The sequence below is a fragment of the Gopherus evgoodei genome, chromosome 18 (assembly GCF_007399415.2).
Source record: "Gopherus evgoodei ecotype Sinaloan lineage chromosome 18, rGopEvg1_v1.p, whole genome shotgun sequence".
In the NCBI taxonomy this organism is placed as follows: domain Eukaryota; kingdom Metazoa; phylum Chordata; order Testudines; family Testudinidae; genus Gopherus; species Gopherus evgoodei.
In genome coordinates, this window is record NC_044339.1 from 16,856,595 (window position 1) to 16,875,865 (window position 19,271).

The window sequence follows — 19,271 nt, forward strand, 5'->3', positions numbered from 1 at the left end:
GCCTCATGCTGCAGAGGAAGGCAAAAAAACCCCAGGGCCTCTGCCAATCTGCCCTGGAGGAAAATTCCTTCCTGCCCCCAAATATGACGATCAGCTAAACCAGGCCTGCACAACTCGTAAAGCGGCGAGGTCCACATTAATCCAAAGAAAACAGCTGAGGGCCGAAACCTCCCAGGCCTGCAGAAACACCCCAGCCCTGCGGAAACAAACCCTTCTTCCGCAGTGCCACCCAACCAAAACAGCTGTGGGCCAAAAAGGAAGGTTGAGGATGGGGAGGTGATACTTTATTTTAAAGCAACCGGGGGCTCCCAGCTGAAGAGGTGGCTGAGAGCCCTCAGGGTCAAATTAAAGGGCCTGGGGCTCCGGTGGCTGGGGGAACTTGGCAGGGCCGGCTCTAGGTTTTTTGCTGCCCCAAGCAAAAAAAAAAATTGGCTGCCCCCCGTCCTAGCCCTGGGGTCCCCCCTGTTCACCCTGCTGCCCCAGTCCTGGGCTCTCCCCCCCACGAACCCACACCTCCTGCTGCCCCAGCTCTGGTGGGGAGGAAAGGGGGAAGCCCAGTGCCCTCCCCCACCCCGCTGCTGCCCCAGCCCTGGGCTCCCCCCCACCAGTGCCCCCTCCAACACCTCCTGCCGCCCCAGCCCTGGGTCACTGGTAACGCTCCCAGGGCGGGTCATTCAGCAGGAATTTTGGATGTGCACAAAACACAGTCAGGATTGGTTCCCATATGGTTAGAGAGCTGCAGTAAAGTGGAACAATTTCAGCTTGTGTGATTGGAGGATATCTGGATGCATATTATAAAACTGTCCTCCATAATGAGGAAAGTTGAGGTGCCTTTATTATTCTTTTGTTCCACTCTTTCTTTCTATGGGGAATTTGCCAATGCAATATCACTGTCTTCCTTTTAAACAAACAAAAAGGCAATGGCTGTTAAAAATAGCAATTCCAGTCCTAATAAGCATTTCTTGCTCAATTTTATCCTACTTTTTCTACAGCAAGTTACAGTGGATCAGTACATTTGATTTGGGAGAAATGAAGTACCAGCTGCCCAAACTGAGCTTGAGCACTCCTGAATTTTGAGGTGTTCAAATGTGGAAGGCAGGTGCTGGGGGGGAGTCCTGTGGGCTCTGCAGGGGAGCATGGCAACAACATGTCTGGAGCTGTATGGAGCCAGACATGCTGATCTGAGTGGCACGGTAAGGGGGCTGGGGGTTGGAGAAGGAGTAGGGCGTTCCGGGGGGCAGTCAGGGGACAGGCAACAGTTGGATAGGCATGGGAGTCCCAGGGGTTTATCAGGGAACAGGTAGGGGGTGGGGTCCTGGGGGAAAGTTGGGGGGGTCTCAGGAGGGGGCAGTTGGGGACAAGCAGAAGGGAGGCTTAGATAGGGGCTGGGGTCTCAGGAGGGGGCAATCGGGGGACAAGGAGCAGTGGCATTTAGATAGAGGGTGGGGTCCTGGGGGGCAGTTAGGGGCAGGGGTCCCGGGAGAGGAGTATCAGGGGACAAGGACCAGCGGTGTTAGATAGGGGGTGGGGGTCCTGGGGATCAATTGGGGCAGCGGTCTGGGGAGGGGGAAATCAGTGGCCACGGGCCGGGATTCAAAGGGCTCTGGGCTGCCCACAGCCGCGGGGAGCCCTGAGCCCTTTAAATCCCAGCCGCGGCTGGAAATCTCTGCGGGCAGCCCAGAGCCCTTTGATTCCCAGCTGTAGCTGAGATTTAAAGGGCTCTGGGCTCCCCGTGGCTGCGGGCAGCGCAGAGCCCTTTGATTTCCTGCCACAGCAGGGATTCAAGGGCTCTGGGCTCCCTGCAGAGTGCCGTGTGCCGGGGATTTAGAATCCCCCCCGCAGGCCGCACAGTGAGGCTCCGCGGGCTGTATGCAGCCCGCGGGCCGTATGTTGTGCAGGCCGGAGCTAAACCCTGAGCATGTGGGTAAGACTCACCAGCCAGACACCCAGGAAATAATTCTCTGTAATAACTCAGATCCCATCCCATCACAGGCTATTGGGCATATTTACCGCAAATAATGAAAGATCAATTAACTGCCAAAATTAGGCTATCCCATCATACCATCCCCTCCATAAATTTATCAAGCTTAGTCTTGAAGCCAGACATGTCTTTTGCCTCCACTGCTCCCCTTGGAAGGCTGTTCCAGAACTTCACTCCTATGATGGTTAGAAACCTTCATCTAATTTCAGGTCTAAACTTCCTGATGGCCAGTTTATATCCATTTGTTCTTGTACCCATGTTGGTACTGAGCTTAAATAATTCCTCTCCCTCCCTGGTATTTATCTCTCTGATATATTTATAGAGAGCAACTGTATCTCCCCTCAGCTTTCTTTTGGTTAGGCTAAACAAGCCAAACTCTTTGTGTCTCCTTTCATAAGACAGGTTTTCCATTCCTCGGATCATCCTAGTAGCCCTTCTCTGTACCTGTTCCAGTTTGAATTCATCCTTCTTAAACATGGGAGACCAGAACGGCACACAATATTCCAGATGACATCTTACCAGGTTACTAAAACCTCCTTATCTCTACTGGCAATACCTCACCTGATGCTTTCCAAGATCACATTAGCTTTTATCACCGCCATATCACATTGGCAGCTCATAGTCATCCTGTGATCAACCAATACTCAGAGTTCCTTCTCCTCCTGAGTTACTTCCAACTGATGAGTCCCCAGCTTATAACAAAGATTCTTGTTGTTAATCCCTAAATGCATGACCTTGCACTTTTCACTATTAAATTTCACCCTATTACTATTACTCCAGTTTACAAAGTCATCCAGATCTTGTTAAGCACCATGGCTTATCTTATTGAGGTGGCTAGAAATTCAAGGCACATCCTATCACTACAAAGTGGCAGAGGGCAGTGAGCTGTAAAATAGAATCTCTCGAGTATGAAATCAGTTATTGTAGTAACATGACTTGTGCATTTCAGTGTGGAATATATTGTGTCACTTCACTGGGGTACAACAAAAACATCAGTGTCAGAAATTATTTCCTCAGGTTAGCCTGAAGAATTGGCAACTTTGATTTTCAATTACATGCAGAGCAAGCAAGTCTGCTTCAAGCTATTTCATGTGTTAATAAATAGCATTTACACACACAATACTGCCTTTTTTCACCTTTAAGCCTGATCATAATTGGTCTTCTTTTGTTTGGTTTAATAGAGTTCCAAATAAATGTGATATTTCCTTTTTTTTTAATTAAAGTTACAGTGAATTCTTGGGGGAATAATTGATATTTTTGTGGTTTCAGAACATCTCACTCTAAGACTAGCCCATGAAGAATGCTTAAAAAGAAAGACCCACGATGCTCTCATTTGCTGATTCATAGGTATACAAAGGAATTTATCAATATAGTCATTTATTGGAATCTGTTCCAACAGGACAAAATATTTTGCTACACAATCTATTGTCAATATTATGTTAAAGAATTGATGTAGACATCCCTAGAAATTTCCATTTAAATGATCTTTGTTATAAAGATTTCTATTCCTTTATTTCATCAGCTCTTTTCATCTTAGCCTTCATATGAACTACCAATAATCAGGAAGTTAACCTGACCCATACCACAGAGGAGGGCAACTGGATAGGCGAAACAATTTCTATGTTAATGTAAAATCCCTTTTAGTGGCCCAGACAGAAACTCAGGTCCCTTTTCTCTAATTAGCAGGGTGGTTCTTTGCCTTTTTCATAGTGCCTGATACATTAAGTAAAAAACAACAGAAGTATTCATTCAGGGGTTGAACCAAAGGCCACTGAAGTGAACAGGAGTCTTTCCATTTACTTCAATGAGCTTTGGATCAGCCCCTTGTTCATTATCACTTAGATACTACAGAGATGGGCACGTTAGATTTACCACTATTCTCTTAATCCTCATTTTGCAAGACCAAGTAATTTTTCCCTTCACACTGGCATGGAATATTAATGATTTTAGGTAGAAGAAAAAGTCAGATAATTCTTATGCCCCATCCCGCCTCACTCTTTTTTTGTCTGTTTATTTAGATTGCAAGATATTTGGAGCAGGAATCAGTTATCCTACATCGGCCAGATTCTCAAATGCTCAGCACCCACAACTGGAACCAGATTTTCAGAAAAAAAATCAACTCCCTTGTAGGCACTTAAGTAAATAGTCAGATTCTCAAAAGTGCTCAGTTTGCTGGATGCCAGGCTCCTTTGAAAATCTGACCAGTTATTTAGGTGCTTAATTGGGATCTTAAAATCTGATCTCAGTTGTGGCTGCTGAGCCCTTTTGAAAATTCTGATCCATGTCTATACACTCCAGTGGTTTTCTGTGCAGTTAATTTATAACAAATCGTCTTGTCACCAATGTGTGAGTGGAAAGTGAGCATCTAATTTCCTTAGGTGTCTTTAAAAAGAAATGAGTTAAGGCTGTGGATTTTCAAGCAGCTAGAATATGGAAGGAACTATATGAAATTCAATTCTATTTTGTCTAAAGACCTTCATGTAATTACCAGAAACAAAGGGTAGGAATTAGGAAACAAAGGGTAGGAATAAGTGGTCAGTTTTCAAAACAGAGAGAGGTAAATAGTGGTGTCCCCCAGAGGTCTGTATTGGGTCCAGTCCTATTCAACATATTCATAAATGATTTGGAAAAAGGGGTAAATAGTGAGGTGGCAAAATTTGCAGATGATACAAAACTACTCAAGATAGTTAAGATTCTGAAGAGCTACAAAAGCATCTCACAAAACTGGGTGACTGAGCAATAAAATGGCAGATGAAATTCAATGTTGATAAATGCAAAATAATGCACACTGGAAAACACAATCCCAACTATACATATAAAATGATGGGGTCTAAATCAGCTGTTCCCACTCAAGAAAGATCTTGGAGTCATTGTGGATAGTTCTCTGAAAACATCCACTCAATGTGCAGCGGCAGTCAAAATAGCGAACAAAATGTTGGGAATTATTAAGAAAGGGATAGATAAGACAGAAAATATCATATTGCCTCTACATAAATCCATGGTATTCCCACATCTTGAATACTGCATGCAGATGTGGTCACCTCATCTCAAAAAAGATGTATTGGAATTGGAAAAGGTTCAGAAAAGGACAACAAAAATGATTAGAGGTATGAAACAGCTGCCATATAAGGAGAGATTAATAAGACTGGGACTTTTCAGCTTGAAAAAGAGATGAGTAAGGGGGGCTATGATAGAGCTCTATAAAATCATGACTGGTGTGGAGAAAGTAAATAAGGAAGTGTTATTTATTCCTTCTCATAACATAAGAACTAGGGATCACCAAATGAAATTAATAAGCAGCGGGTTTAAAACAAACCAAAGGAAGTATTTTTTCACACAACGCACAGTCAACCTGTGGAACGCCTTGCCAGAGGATGTTGTGAAGGCCAAGACTATAACAAGGTTCAAAAAAGAACACAAATTCATGGAGGATAGGTCCATCAATGGCTGTTAGCCATGATGGGCAGGGATAGTGTCCCTTCATAAACTTATCAAGCTGAGTCTTAAAGTCAGTTTTCTTGCCCCCAACTGCTCCCCTTTGAAGGCTGTCCCAGAACTTCCCTCCTCTGAGGGCAAGAAACCTTCGCCTAATTTCAAGCCTAAACTTGTTTGATGGCCAGTTTATATCCATTTGTTCTTATATCCACCTTGGTGCTAAACTTAAATAACACATCTCTCTCCCTGGTATTTATAGAGAGCAATCATATCTCCCTTCACCCTTCTTTTGTTTAGGCTAAACAAGCAAGCTCTTTGCGCCTCATTCATAAAGCAGGATGCATGAGGCCTCTGCAGGATCGGAATAAATGACCAAAGGTACCACTGTGAGTGGTGTCCTGGCATTTTGAACATTTTCGGTACAGTGATTTTATTCACACATTTCTGTAAAAAGGGTCAACAACTGACAGGTCATCTTGCCAAGAGCACATCTTAAAAAAGATGCCTGAAGTAAGGCTCCTAATCTGTGTCCAGACACCTAAATGAATGTTCTCAGAACTATTGCAAACTATGGCCTCATTTAAGTGCTTACATTGGATTTAGATGTCTAATTTTAGCCACCCTTTTTTTCCCCCCAAGTCTCAGCAGAGATGTTATGTCTGCTGCAATTTACGTTTTGGAGCGGATGGTCGTAAATAAAATCCCATTAGCACATTTTTAAAGCACAAGGGTAGAGGGTTCGCATAAGGAATCTAATGACCTTGATGCTATGCTTTCGTACTGTACAGACATAAATGAGAGATGGAAAAGGAAGAAGGAATAGCAAAGGGAGATGAGATTTGTTTGGAAGGTAATTTTTTACAGCTCTATTTAACAGAACTGACTCTACTGAGAATAAAATATAAATGCAATAAATACAAGAGCTTCCTGCTTGTAACTTTATCAGATTGTTCTGATTTTAAGGGTGCAATAAATCATCCTCTCAGATTTTGAGCCTGTTTACTTACTGAATATTGATGAAATCCTTGAGATGCTCACTGACTCCCACCAGTTTACAGAAGTTAACACTGTAGGATGCATTTATCAAAATTATCTTCTTTTTGTAGGTTTTACCAACATCAAAATCCTAGAAATAGCACATAGATTAAATCACACCTTCATGGAGCTGGTAGCATTTTCACATTGATAATGATTTTTTTTTACGTGTACTGCAGTAGCATCCAAAGGTCCCTATGAAGATCATGGCCCTTTATACTAAGTGCTGTACAAAAACATTTAGGAAGCTTATCTGCCCCAAACAATCCACTTTAAGACAAGAGACACAACGGGCAACAAACAGCAAGAAGGAGGTGGGAACTAGTAATAGGATCATGTGGTAGCATTAGCCAGCTGTGTGCACAACTTGATGTTTCCAAGCCATTTTATTGTTGCCTGCAGTGAATGCATATAAGAATATTATTACATCAATGTTTGATTCAGGGTCTAGTACTCTGAGCACAGGACTAAGAACCAGAAACTCCAAGACAGTTTGAAATCAGTCATTTAAACTATAATCTACACTATGGCTCCAGCTAGTTTTTTAAAATTGGTTAGATTTAGAGGAAATTTTCCCAGTGCATACCCTTCCCCAGTACACACTAGGTCAAAGGGTCCCAGTTCTAAAGGTGGAATCCTGTAGCAAGCAGTGTTCCCACTGACTTCAAATGGAATTGTTGAAAATTATAAATGCTACACAAGTGTTAGGTATTATTTACTGCCTTTCAGAACTGTATTTTATAGGCACATTGTCATCAATGAATTACATATATTTAACAAGGAAAGCATAAATAATTACCCAACAGTAGATTAACGCTAATTTGCAAATTGTTTACAATATGAATACCATCTATTATAGGTGCAGATAGCATAGTACTAATTCACTGATTCATCTGGGCCTCCTAAGAAGGGGGCTCCCAGTCAGTCCGTGTGCCTGCAGTCACCGTAAAGGAAATAGGAATTATTCTGCAAGTAAAAGAGAGGGTAACAATGGAATAGGGGAAACTACAGAAGAGTTAAGAGCTGATCTGCTGGTCTTTTTAAACCATGGGGATACTTTTAAATCTCACATGTAATCTAATTATCAGATTTTTTAAAAGTGCTCAGCACCCACAATTAGAATAAGATGTTCAAAAAAGCTCAGCTGCATTAGGCATGTGAAGCGATTGGCTTTTCAAATGGGCTCTATATCCACCGTGGGAAGCTACTAGGTGAAAATTGGGCCATGTGAACCTTTCTGAAGTAATAGGAACTTCACGCTAACCATATTTTTGGAATGAGCTTATAATTCATTACTAAAATTGTGTATGAAACTCCAACCACAACAGAATAAGGTAAGAAGATTTCTTCCTCTGGCTCTCATCTGTTATGAGGCTGTCATTCCCTTTGTTTAGTTCCATATGAAAAGAAATATGAAATGATCACTAGAGTGTTTGCCGAAGGACAGGGCACATAAAGACAAAGCTTTCCAGTCTTGTTGATAATCACTTTAAGATTAAAAGACTTCTCGCATCTTGCCTAAACCTTGACTTCAGTTTGATACTTTCAGAGAGTTGTGTGTCTGCTTGGATACAGCCACTTCACTTTTCTAGCATGTTCACGGTTTTCCTTGGGCATGTTTTTAAATGGGGAAATGATACTGTCCAAAATGGCAAAACGCTTTCTGAAAGTTCAGAAATTCACTGCTGAAAAGCCACAGTTTGAAGCTTCATAAGGATATCAGAATCTTTAAGTAAAACAATTTAGTTCTCAAAAAACTGAGCAGGGAAGCATTGCAATGAACTGGCAAAATAAAAGAGCTATAATACCAGGGGACAATAGGGGGCTTGGAACATGCTCCACCTGCCCTCAAGCATAAAAATACCTAAGAGCTAGAGAAGTTTGCTAAGGAGTTAACACTCTGAAGCAAGAAGCCTGCATATATCATATCCGTGAAGCGCTAGGGCTAGAACCAGCCCTGCCCCACTATGTGTTTCCTCCCATGTATATGAAAAACCACAGCGAAAGGCTGCATGAGGGAGGATATTTCCACCCAATTCTGCCATCCCTCTACACCCAGTGAGAGCCCACTCTTCCAGTACTCCATACTAGGAGATATTCCAGAGCAGGGCAGACAGCTTGGGAAGTACGGTCTGTATATCAGTTATATACCCACCACCTAGCTTACCCATGTCCCTTGAAGGAATAAACTTTGGTGCACTGACCACGAATAGGGATGAGGCTGGCTGAAAAGTTGAGTTCATATTTGATGCTACGAAATCATTAAGTGTGCCTATATGGGGAACATTTCACAGTGGCCCAGAACTGGCTCTGTAAGAGGTGACAGCGCATGGTGGTCTGGGGCGAAAAGGAGGAGAATGTGACATTGTGTTGAATACTAGAAAGCTATTGTTCCTGTTCATAATTAAATTATATCTGACAGTGGGATACACGACTTTCTTTAAGCAGCTTTTTATTACATAATATTGTATTTATGCCACATAACCTAATAACTGTTTCAAGAGTAAGTAATTATTTTTAATTGATTAGCATGGAACATAACCTAACAAGAACCATATAACTGTATCTCTTCAGGCAACTTCAGATTATGTGCTGACCTTTCTGACTGTTTTAATTCCTTAAAGTCTGAAAGCCCATTTAAGTCGATGGGAGTCTTGCCTTTGATTGCAATGAGCTTTTGACTGAGACACTGGGTTTGTATATACAGTAAATACACAAAGCCACAATGCAAAATGTGCACCACCTTGAAGTGATAAGACTTGGTTTGCTATAAAAAGGACACCCCTTAAATTCATGACCGGACACAACTTGTTTGTGAATAATTCCACTTCGAAGTTTCTCCAAGTTTTCAGTGAAAATCTTTCTTTCCATTTTACTTGCACCTAGTGGTTTTGGATCTGTTTCATCTTTGGTACCTAATAATTGAAATCAATAAAAATGGTAATTTATTGATAAGAAACCATAGTTCACAGATTTTTTGAACATGCTTGCATTTCACCAAATTTTCAGAACAGAACCCTAATTTTGAGCTTTCAAATTTGTGCCTTAAATCTGTTCTAGAAAACTCAATTTTCATATTTTAATTAGCAGGCACTGATTGGATAGCTAGGTGTATAACCAGTTGATTTGTATGTGCAAATGCAGCATGTAGACAGACAAATGGTTATGCATTCAAAATTAAAGGCTAATCTGAGGCCTCTTGAAAATCAGGCTCATGTATTCTCTAGACTAGACAGTAAGAAGAGAATATGATACTGTAAGTCAGTGGTTCCCAAACTTGTTCTGCCGCTTGTGCAGGGAAAGCCCCTGGTGGGCCGGGCAGGTTTGTTTACCTGCTGCGTCTGTGGTTTGGCCAATTGTGGCTCCCAGTGACCACGGTCTGCTGCTCCAGGCCACTGGGAGCTGCTGGAAGCAGTGGCCAGTACGTCCCTGGAGCAGCGAACTGCGGCCAGTGGGAGCCACAATCAGTGGAACCTGCGGACGCGGCAGGTAAACAAACTGGCCCGGCCCGCCAGGGGCTTTCCCTGCACAAGCAGCGGAACAAGTTTGGGAACCACTGCTGTAGGTTAACAAAACATATTTGCCAAATCTGCTCTCAGATGCATGCATGGAGTTTCCACAGAGATGGATAAAGTTATCAGAAAGAATGTGGCCCTTTCAGGAAAAGCTGAAGAAGCTATCATTTAAAAGAAAAAGACTATAGGTCCAATTTTTCAAAAGCGTAAGAAAATCTGCCTGTGCCGTTTTGAACATGTGTGTAATTCCAATATATTGCATAAAAAGGAAATATGTGGTTTGGGCCATTTCTCACTTACTCCAGATAATTCAGGTTTTTCTCTTTTTACATTTAAAGAGTCAAGGAGAGGAACAGCTGAATACAAGTACTGAAAACTGTCGTCTATATAAGAGGTAAAGCGGCAGTGAACTGAATAGATAGAAAGTGTTACAGTAAATATTTAGGCATTCAACCCTCTCATTTTAAGTTCTCTTTCTGATTACTAGCATTCTTCCAAAAGTTCCATCCACATAATGATAATCATTACGGGACAATCTACTGAGGAGGAATTTTATGTACTGTTGCTGATCCTCTCCACCCTTGTTTCAATTCCGAACTGAGCTAAAGCCCAAATGGCAGTTTGTTGCTGGTTACCAAACTATAGTCTGTAGTTTAAGCAAGTGGAAAATAGTAAAAAATGATGCAATTAATAATCAAAATACTTGGGTATCATGATAAAGAATCACAGGAGTTTACTATTGCCTCATTGTAGGGACCAGAAGCTGGAGGATAAATTCTGTCCATCAGTTTATGCAAATCAAAAAAACAGAAATTGTGCCTTCAGGGTTTCAGCCAGCTGAAAAGGAATCAGACATTTTATGTTTCATGTAAGGGAAGAAACCTCCCAGTGGGACTAGGTGTGTGCTGTATAGAAGTTTCCTTTGATCAGTTTTAAATGTCTTGTCTTTCTCTTTCATTGAATGTCCCCAGGCTCTTGTATAACACACAAGAATAAACTCAAGCACCTGACTTCCCCTCACATACCATTTATATTTTATATACCTCTATCATACCTCTACTCTTTGTCTCCCCTCTAAACTAAACAGTCTCAATCTTTTCAATAACTCGTCCTCTTTTTTCCATGCCTCTAAACCCCAGGGGTGGGCAAACTTTTTGGCCTGAGGGCTGCATCGGGTTTCAGAAATGGTATGGAGGGCCGGTTAGGGGAGGCTGTGCCTCCCTAAACAGGCAGCATTGGCCCAGCCCCCAGCCCCTATCCAGCCTCCCCTGCTTCTCGCTCCTGACAGATCCCCGGGACCCCTGCCCCATCCACCCCCCCATCTCCCTGTCCCCTGACCACCCCTGGACCTCCCCCCCTTCCTGACGACCCCCCAAAACCCCTGCCCCATCCAATCACCCCTTCTCCCTGACCGCCCCCAGACTCGCCACCCCTAACTTCCCCTCACCCTTAACTGCCCCCCACTGTCCCCCATCCAACCCCTCCTCTCATTCCTGACTGCTCCCCCATCCCCTGGACCTCTACGCCATCCAACCACCCCTTCTCCCTGGCCCCCCTGGAACTCCTGCCCCATTCAACCCCCTTGTTCACCATGCACTGACCACCCCGAGCCTTCTCCACACCCTGAGCCCCTGACCACCCCTCGAACTCCCTTGCCCTCTATCCCACCCTGCTCCCTGCCCCCTTACCATGCTGCCATGCCACCCGGCTAGAGCCAGCCACACACTTAGGGTGACCAGACAGCAAATGTGAAAAATCAGGACGGGGGGCAACATATTACATAAAGCTACAGGATTCTACTTATGATATTACTAAAGACATGTTTTGAGTCTGAGGAAGAGTCACAAACCAGGCCAATGTCTCAGCCAAGTGTCAACAAAATCAAATGGACTACCACCTGGTTAAGTGGCCATTCTTTGGTAGGAAAGAGGACGTGGTCAGAAATCTACATCTTGACAAAAGAAACAGCTGAGGGTTCCTGTCCACACAGACTTTTGTCTCCTGAACCTCAGCTGGAAATGATTCTCGAAGAAGAGAAAGAACTATAAGAAGAGATAGAAGGCGCCCCAAACTATTCCTCCCTTCTGTCTATCCAAGGTTTCCACAACATCTGAAGAACAAAGGAAACAGCGTTGGACAAGATTTGTGTATATCATTTTCTGTTAATAAAATGATAGACTTTATATGAACTTTTATTGTCCAGGAAAAAGCTGGGCAGTACAAGACACACATTTTGGGGGGAAAGTCCGGGTCTGGGAATTTGCTGGTGATGCTCTGCAGTGTAATTCAAGCAGAGGTGGCTCTAGGCATTTTGCCGCCCCAAGCATGGCAGGCAGGCTGCCTTCAGCGGCTCGCCTGCGGGAGGTCCCCGTCCCGCGAATTCGGTGGCAGCCTGCGGGAGGTCCGCCGAAGCCGTGGGACCAGCGGACCCTCCATAGGCATGCTGCCAAAGGCAGCCTGCCTGCTGCCCTCACGGCAACCGGCAGAGTGCCCCCCACGACTTGCCACCCCAGGCACGTGCTTGGCATGCTGGTGTCCTGGAGCTGCCCCTAAATTCAAGGGTGGCTGGCCATAGCAGTCTTGCAGTAAATCTATGAGTAATTTACATGCTAGAGGTATGTAGAGCAGACCAGGAGTGATAGCTCTCACAGCCAAGCACTGTAAAAGGCACCCCAGGTTGGAGATCTGGGGGAGGACAGCTGTTCATCAGTCCAGATTGTACCCTGGGTAATGTCACAACACTATAAACACATTTTATATAGTGACAAATAAATAAATAAATCCAGTCTCTGAGCAGGAGGGAATCAGAAGCCCAGCTGCTTACCAGCCAAAAAGCAACACAATGTTGACAGCTGCACACCCGCCTCTCACTCTCTGGGTTTAACATAGTATAAAGAGTGAATGAGAGATTCTGGGTTATCAGCATCTGGACGTGAAAATCTCTTTATCACTGTAAAGAGGTTAGATGCTCAGAAAATACAAGGGCAAATCCAGAAGACGTACACAGCCCTCAACCAGGTAAAACACCCTTACTTGTGTCAATGAGACAGAGGGACAGACACTGTCATCCTCTACATCAGTATCTATCTGGAGTGGCTCCATTAAGTTCAAGAATGGTTCCTGTTGTTAAGCATGTCCATTTCATGGTGCGGGTCTGTACTGCTTTCCAGTATATTGTGTTTAACTGGTCACATGATAGTGCAGTGTTTACACAGAAATTAGAATTAATAATGGAATATTTTGCACTTCATGATGCCTGTTAGCCAAGGCTCTCAAAGCATCTTGGGAAAAATTATCTCAACAGAGGGAAGCTTGTAAGAGGATTTATTTTAACAATAAATTGTACTCAGGGAGTTACTTCAGGTTTACACTGATATAACTAAGAGCAAACCTGCCCCTGAGTATGAACAGTAGGACTGGCTTAATGGAAATATGAGAGAAGTAGGTACTTTTGCCACTGAATGAGAAACTGTTTCCGCACTTTACACTGGCCTATGTTGTTTCCAGGTTGTTTACCTTGCAAACTGGCTAGCATTACAGAGGGACCACATCATCAATCAGTTAAACAAAATAATCATTTAATTGGAATTGCAAATGCAAAAATTTAGTCATCTACAGAAATTTACAAACACTGCAAAATATTGTGATTTCTTTCCAGTGAACCTATTATGCTAAAACTAAGCTTTGGAGCTGAATTAAGCTTACTGGGTTAAGGCTGGCTAAGCTCTATTATACATACTGGTTCATCTGAAACACTGTGAGCCAAATTTATCCCTGATGTGCAACTCTCTTGACTTCAACAAGCAAGGACTTCGGGGGTATAAATAACTGATCAGAGGTGTTTATAAAGGATAGTTTGTACGAGAAGAATGCCATAGTTGGTAGAGGAGCCTGTGACTGGAATCTTGTCAACCCTGTTTGGCTTCTTTCTTTGCTACTTCTCTTCAGCTGGAAACCAGCCTCCCAACTGCTGTATGAAAGAAATTCCAACCTTCCACTTGTTTTGTACTTTGCACCTGGGCAACACTATGTTCTGACTTTTGTATACAGCAATACTGCCTCTTCTCCACTTAAAGTGAGTCTTTTTCTGAACTTCCTGAGTGACTGACTGCTCAACAAAGTCAACTAACTTTACAGCCATCTCAGCTTTGATGCCAATTATTTTTTCCATGGAAAGAAAATACATTTTTACTGATGGTGCCCTTTGATGCTAAATTCTACTCTCAAGATCACATGTGACTTAAAAAAAGAGATCTATGGAAGGTATGCCTTAGGAAAATGTGCAAGAGCTTGGCGACATTATGAAAACAGCAGTTTCCACTTTGCATAAGTACATTATTTATTTCTGATCAGAGCTTTAAATGTTGTTACTTTGCTATACTGAAAGATGTGCTTTCTATGCCAAGCACTGGGTGAAAAAAATGTTTTCCACGTGAAATGATCTTCATTACCAGCTCAACAGAATGTCATGTTCAGTTTTAAAAGTCAAACAAACCAGCAAACATGAAGTGATATATGTCTCCACAAATCTTGGAACTAAAACTAAGCCAGTTAATTTTCTCTATATAAGAGAACAAACATTATGAGAATATAGTGGCAAACTTCAACTACTTGACTGATAAGTATTTTAACACATTATTGGTTCTGGTTAAGATTTGCATCTGCAGGTACCTTCTTTAAAACAAAACTTTTCAAATGAATTCTTCATGCAAGACTTTGAGTGCACATTCACACAGTGATAGCAAGAGCTGAAAAACTTCTAAAGGCAGTGAGAAGTCCAGTGTCTAGGAAACTAACAGTGGGAAAAACGCAGGGGATAAAATGAGAAATTAAAAGTTTTACCTTGTATAAGTTACATTCTTGGACTCCAAAGTCCTGTAAACTCTGGCTCAGCTAGAGTCTCATTCGCCTCTTCATCATCATTTCATGGCTCGTATCTTGCAATGCTGTTTCAGAAAAATCCACCACAGAACTAGATTTGTCATCAACTAAGGAACAAGCTGATGGAGTGCGCCAAGACTTCTACAATGAGACAGGAGCAAAATTCCAAGGGACTATTGAAACTATTGTTTTACTCCAGCAGCAATACCTTAAGAACAGACACTTAATAATATTTTAATAGGCTATGAAGTATGGATGTCTGGGACTATTTTATGCCTAATTAATCTCTAAGACATTGTGCACAGTGAAAACCGTATGTTACAAGAAATCACATCATGTCAATTGCAGGAGTTAGTAGGTTGGAAACTAATGTTCAGGCATAAGGTTATTCATTAATGTGTACTGCCAGGAAGCTGCTTCAACCTCTAATAAATGATGCAGCCCAATTTCATGTGGTGTTTTTAACAATGTTGTACTGTGCCTATTTTCACCGGCAGATACATTTTTCCTTTCTTTTCTTTTTTTTAAATAACAAAGACTTACACCAGACCAGAAGTCACATGGGGGGATCTAAGCTGGGGACAAAACTGCACCCTCCTTCTCTCTGAACCAGCGGAAGCCTGGAATATTATGGAGGTAAAATACTTGTAGGCACTGGTTAAGGAGAATAAACAAGTCTTGAAAAAACTACCCCACTTGCTTAGTATAAAAGCTGCGTGGAGAGGCTCCAAACAGAGCTGTGTTGTCACTTGTGACAAACACTAATCTGAAACTAAGCCTACAACTACATTTTTACTTCTGAGTTAAATAAGGAAGTATTCCATCTCAAGAGAGTGTCAGAACTGGACTAGCAGACTGATGCTGATGACTATTGAGATACCTGATGGGGGAACTATCCCATTGCCTGCTCACATGTACTCTACAGCACCAGGCTCTAGCCATGCAAATGCTTGTTCACAACCACCAACTCAAACTATTAATTTTCAGGGGTGAAAAAATACTATTTCCCTGCCACTCTGATAACAGCAGCCCTAAAACATTTGACCAATTCTCTAAAGTTGTTAGGTATAATAGCATTGCTTACCTGCAGTACTGCTGCAGCTGGATCTTCACAGGCATTCTCAATATACTGCCATGTTTTGATTCTCCACTTTAAGGAATCCTGAAGTTTACCCTGACTCCTAAGTGCCTCTGCCCGAGCTTGATGTTTTTTCTGTTTCTCTACATACGCTTCCTCTTGCAAAATCCGAGCTACAATCTCAATTTTTCTAGATTTCTGCTGTTCTGTAAATTCTCTGTATTAAAGAATTTAAAAAATGAACAGAAACCAGAAAGAAAGTAAGAAAGAAGCCATTGTTGTGCACGAACAATACTACCAAAGGATCCAGATTTTTTTGAGCCTTTAAGCTATACTGCAGTGATGATCTGTGTATGTCAAGATACCATGGGATTTTAATGATTTCTACTTATCTACAGACTAATATTTTCAACTATGACTTTTAAAAAGACTTATTTGGGAAGGATATCATGGGCCCATTCCCCAAGGCTGAAAGTGACGTAAGATTTTCAAACTGTAATGTTCTCGACTCACTTCTGGCTTTATCTTTTAATGGGATATTGTAAACTTGCGATCTAGTCAGTTTATAATAAAGAACTCAAAGGACTGTCTAGGGGCTAGGTCACTAGCCTGGGACTTGGTAGACATAGATTCAAGTCTCTGCTCTGCCACAGACTTTGTGTGACCTTAAGTGATTCACTTATGGCACATCTACAAGTATATCATTGCGCACTACAGAGGTGTGATTTTTAAAGCACACTAATTAGTCCTTGTAGATTGTGCTAATGCATACAAAAGTACCTGTTAGGATATAGATATTCAGGCCTGTCTGCAAAGGCCTATACTTTAAGAATTTAGGTGTATTCTTATCACTTAGCTAGTTAAAGAGGTATAAAAGAAAGAATCAAAATCACTGTCTGTCTGTATAATGGCCTTCTCCTACTGTGACAGTCTGAGGTCTATTTCTTAAGCTAAGCAGCAGAGTCCAGCCATAAACTGGAAAATGTATGGTCACATCCTCAAATTCCAAGCTAGTCACATTGAAATAAGGCAATCTGGGGCTGTTAGGAAGGTGAGCCGATCTATCATCTCCAGAGAAATGAAATAGCCTGGAACATGTAAAAGGAAATTTAGTTTAATAGTTTTCGGTCTGGTAAGAACTCACTTATCAATAGACACAGCTGGAAAACCCTTATGTCTGTATAGATGTAGTTGTGAATTCCTCCCTTCTGTATTGTTTTGTATGTTTATTTGCATGGTTTCTGTCTGGTTCTGTAATTGTTTCTGTCTGCTGTATAATTAATTTTGTTGGGTGTAAACGAATTAAGGTGGTGGGATATAATTGGTTAAATAACCATGTTACAATATGTTAGGATTGGTTAGTTAAATTTCAGTATAGTAATTGGTTAACGTATAGCTAAGCAGAACTCAACTTTTACTATCTAGTCTGCAGTCAATCAGGAAGTAAGGTGGGTGGGAGGGTTGAGAACAGGGACTGGGGATGGGGCATTGGGATCATGTTTTGCTAAAGGGGGAGATGGGAACAGAAACAGGGACACAGGCAAGGCTCTGTGGTGGCAGAGCTGGAAAGGGGGGACACTGAGGAAGGAAACTGGACTCATGCTTGCTGGAAGTTCACCCCAATAAACATCGAATTGTTTGTGCCTTTGGACTTTGGGTATTGTTGCTCTCTGTTCGTGTGAGAAGGACCAGGAAAGTGAGAGGGTGAAGGAATAAGCCCCCTAACAGTACCCAACAATACTATGTTAAAGCACAGTAGGTAATGTTTAGTGCACACCATCTACATGGAACAATTAGTATACAACAGGTTAGCGTGTTTTAGAAATCACACCCCTGTAATGTGCATTTGCCATGCTATGTAAACAAGCCCTCAGTCTCTCTATGCCTCAGTTCCAATACTAGCAGTTCTAGTGCTTTTAGTAGTTCTAGTACATCTCTGCCTCACAGCAATGTTGTGAGGATAAATACAGTACAAAGTTTGGGATGCTCAGATACCATGGTAATGGAGACCATATAAGTACCTTAAAGATAGAGACGTAATTTGAGATCCTATATCTGCCCCTAAATCCCTCTGACAATTTCTGTGATTTTTGCAATAACATTTTCTTATATTTTAAAATGTTCTTTCTCTTCCCTGTGCTGTATCAAGGACCAAACCAAATATCGTTGAAACTGACTATAACCAAAGTTTAGTCGACACACAAAGTAAACAAACTGAAAAAGCAGGAAGAAATTTTTTCTCTATTCTCTTTCGTTATCATAATCTTAAATGTTACTTGTAGGAATAGAAAACACACTTCTGTCTGAAATTATCTGATTTTGAAGCCATATCTCTTTAAAGTACAGACTTTAGCTAGCAGTCTAGGGCAGTTACACAAAGCTAAAAAATGAGTGTTAGTGGGGCCATTCTGTTGAGAAGGGAATTAACAGAATCTAGAGGAAAAATTGCTATTTCTATTTCTTTCATCTATATACCTTTAGGTTCTGTATAATTTTCAGAAACAGAAATTATTATAGTAAAGATTCTATTAGCTTCTGAGGTTTACATTTTCAGCTGATTTGTTTGTAAATGATTGCTGATTCTAAATATAGGCAGGACATTACCTTTTGCACTTATATATTGACCCTTATATCACAAATTCCTTATATTAACAAATTGCTAATTTAGCCTTGCAACATTCCCGTGAAGCAGTTATGTGGCGTAACCTCCAGTTTACATTTGGGGAAACCAAGGCACAGAAAGTACCAGTGCCAGAAATGGCAGCGGATGCTTGACTCCCAGTGCTGTGCCTTACCTAAGACCATCTTTCTTCCCTACAATTAGTTCATGAGTTACATTTCAGTCTACAGAAAGTTTAATAACAGAACATCATATTAGGCCTAAATCACATTTTATATGTAATTTTGCTATCTTTTTAAAATTGAACAGCACAAATTAAATTACAGATTACAATGGTTAAAGAATTAATTATTCTGTAAATAATTCAGGGACATATGCTCAGGTTGAGACTCAGAAAGGAGACAGAGCACAGATCATCTCTGTTATGGGAAGAAAGGACTAAGAGAAAAACAAAGGCACTCGGAGAAATAGTTAGCAGAGTAATAGCTGAAATTAGAAAGGAACTGCTTTAAGCAACATACTGTCATATACAGCCAATAGCAAGTCTAGCAGAACATATGATCCACACTGGGACTGTTATGTAAATTACAAGGGGAAATAGTGAAAAAGATGAAGGATTAAGCCTAAAAAAAAAAAGGCAGTCTTTTCAAGGACAGAGTATCCATAACCCCTGCAGAATGTTTATTCATTAATTTTTTTAATGTGCATTTAGTGCTGATTGAAAGT

At 41.7% G+C, this 19,271-nt stretch overlaps 1 protein-coding gene across 1 annotated transcript in view; it reads right to left on the reverse strand.

Moving 5' to 3' along the window:
* The window catches only part of CFAP74 (cilia and flagella associated protein 74), a 95,468-nt gene that overhangs the window by 44,318 nt on the left and 31,879 nt on the right, over positions 1-19,271 (reverse strand). The window contains 5 exon segments of the mRNA XM_030537518.1: positions 6,424-6,571; positions 9,211-9,366; positions 14,809-14,889; positions 14,892-14,988; positions 15,932-16,142. Coding sequence (XP_030393378.1) covers positions 6,424-6,571; positions 9,211-9,366; positions 14,809-14,889; positions 14,892-14,988; positions 15,932-16,142 — 693 coding nt within the window.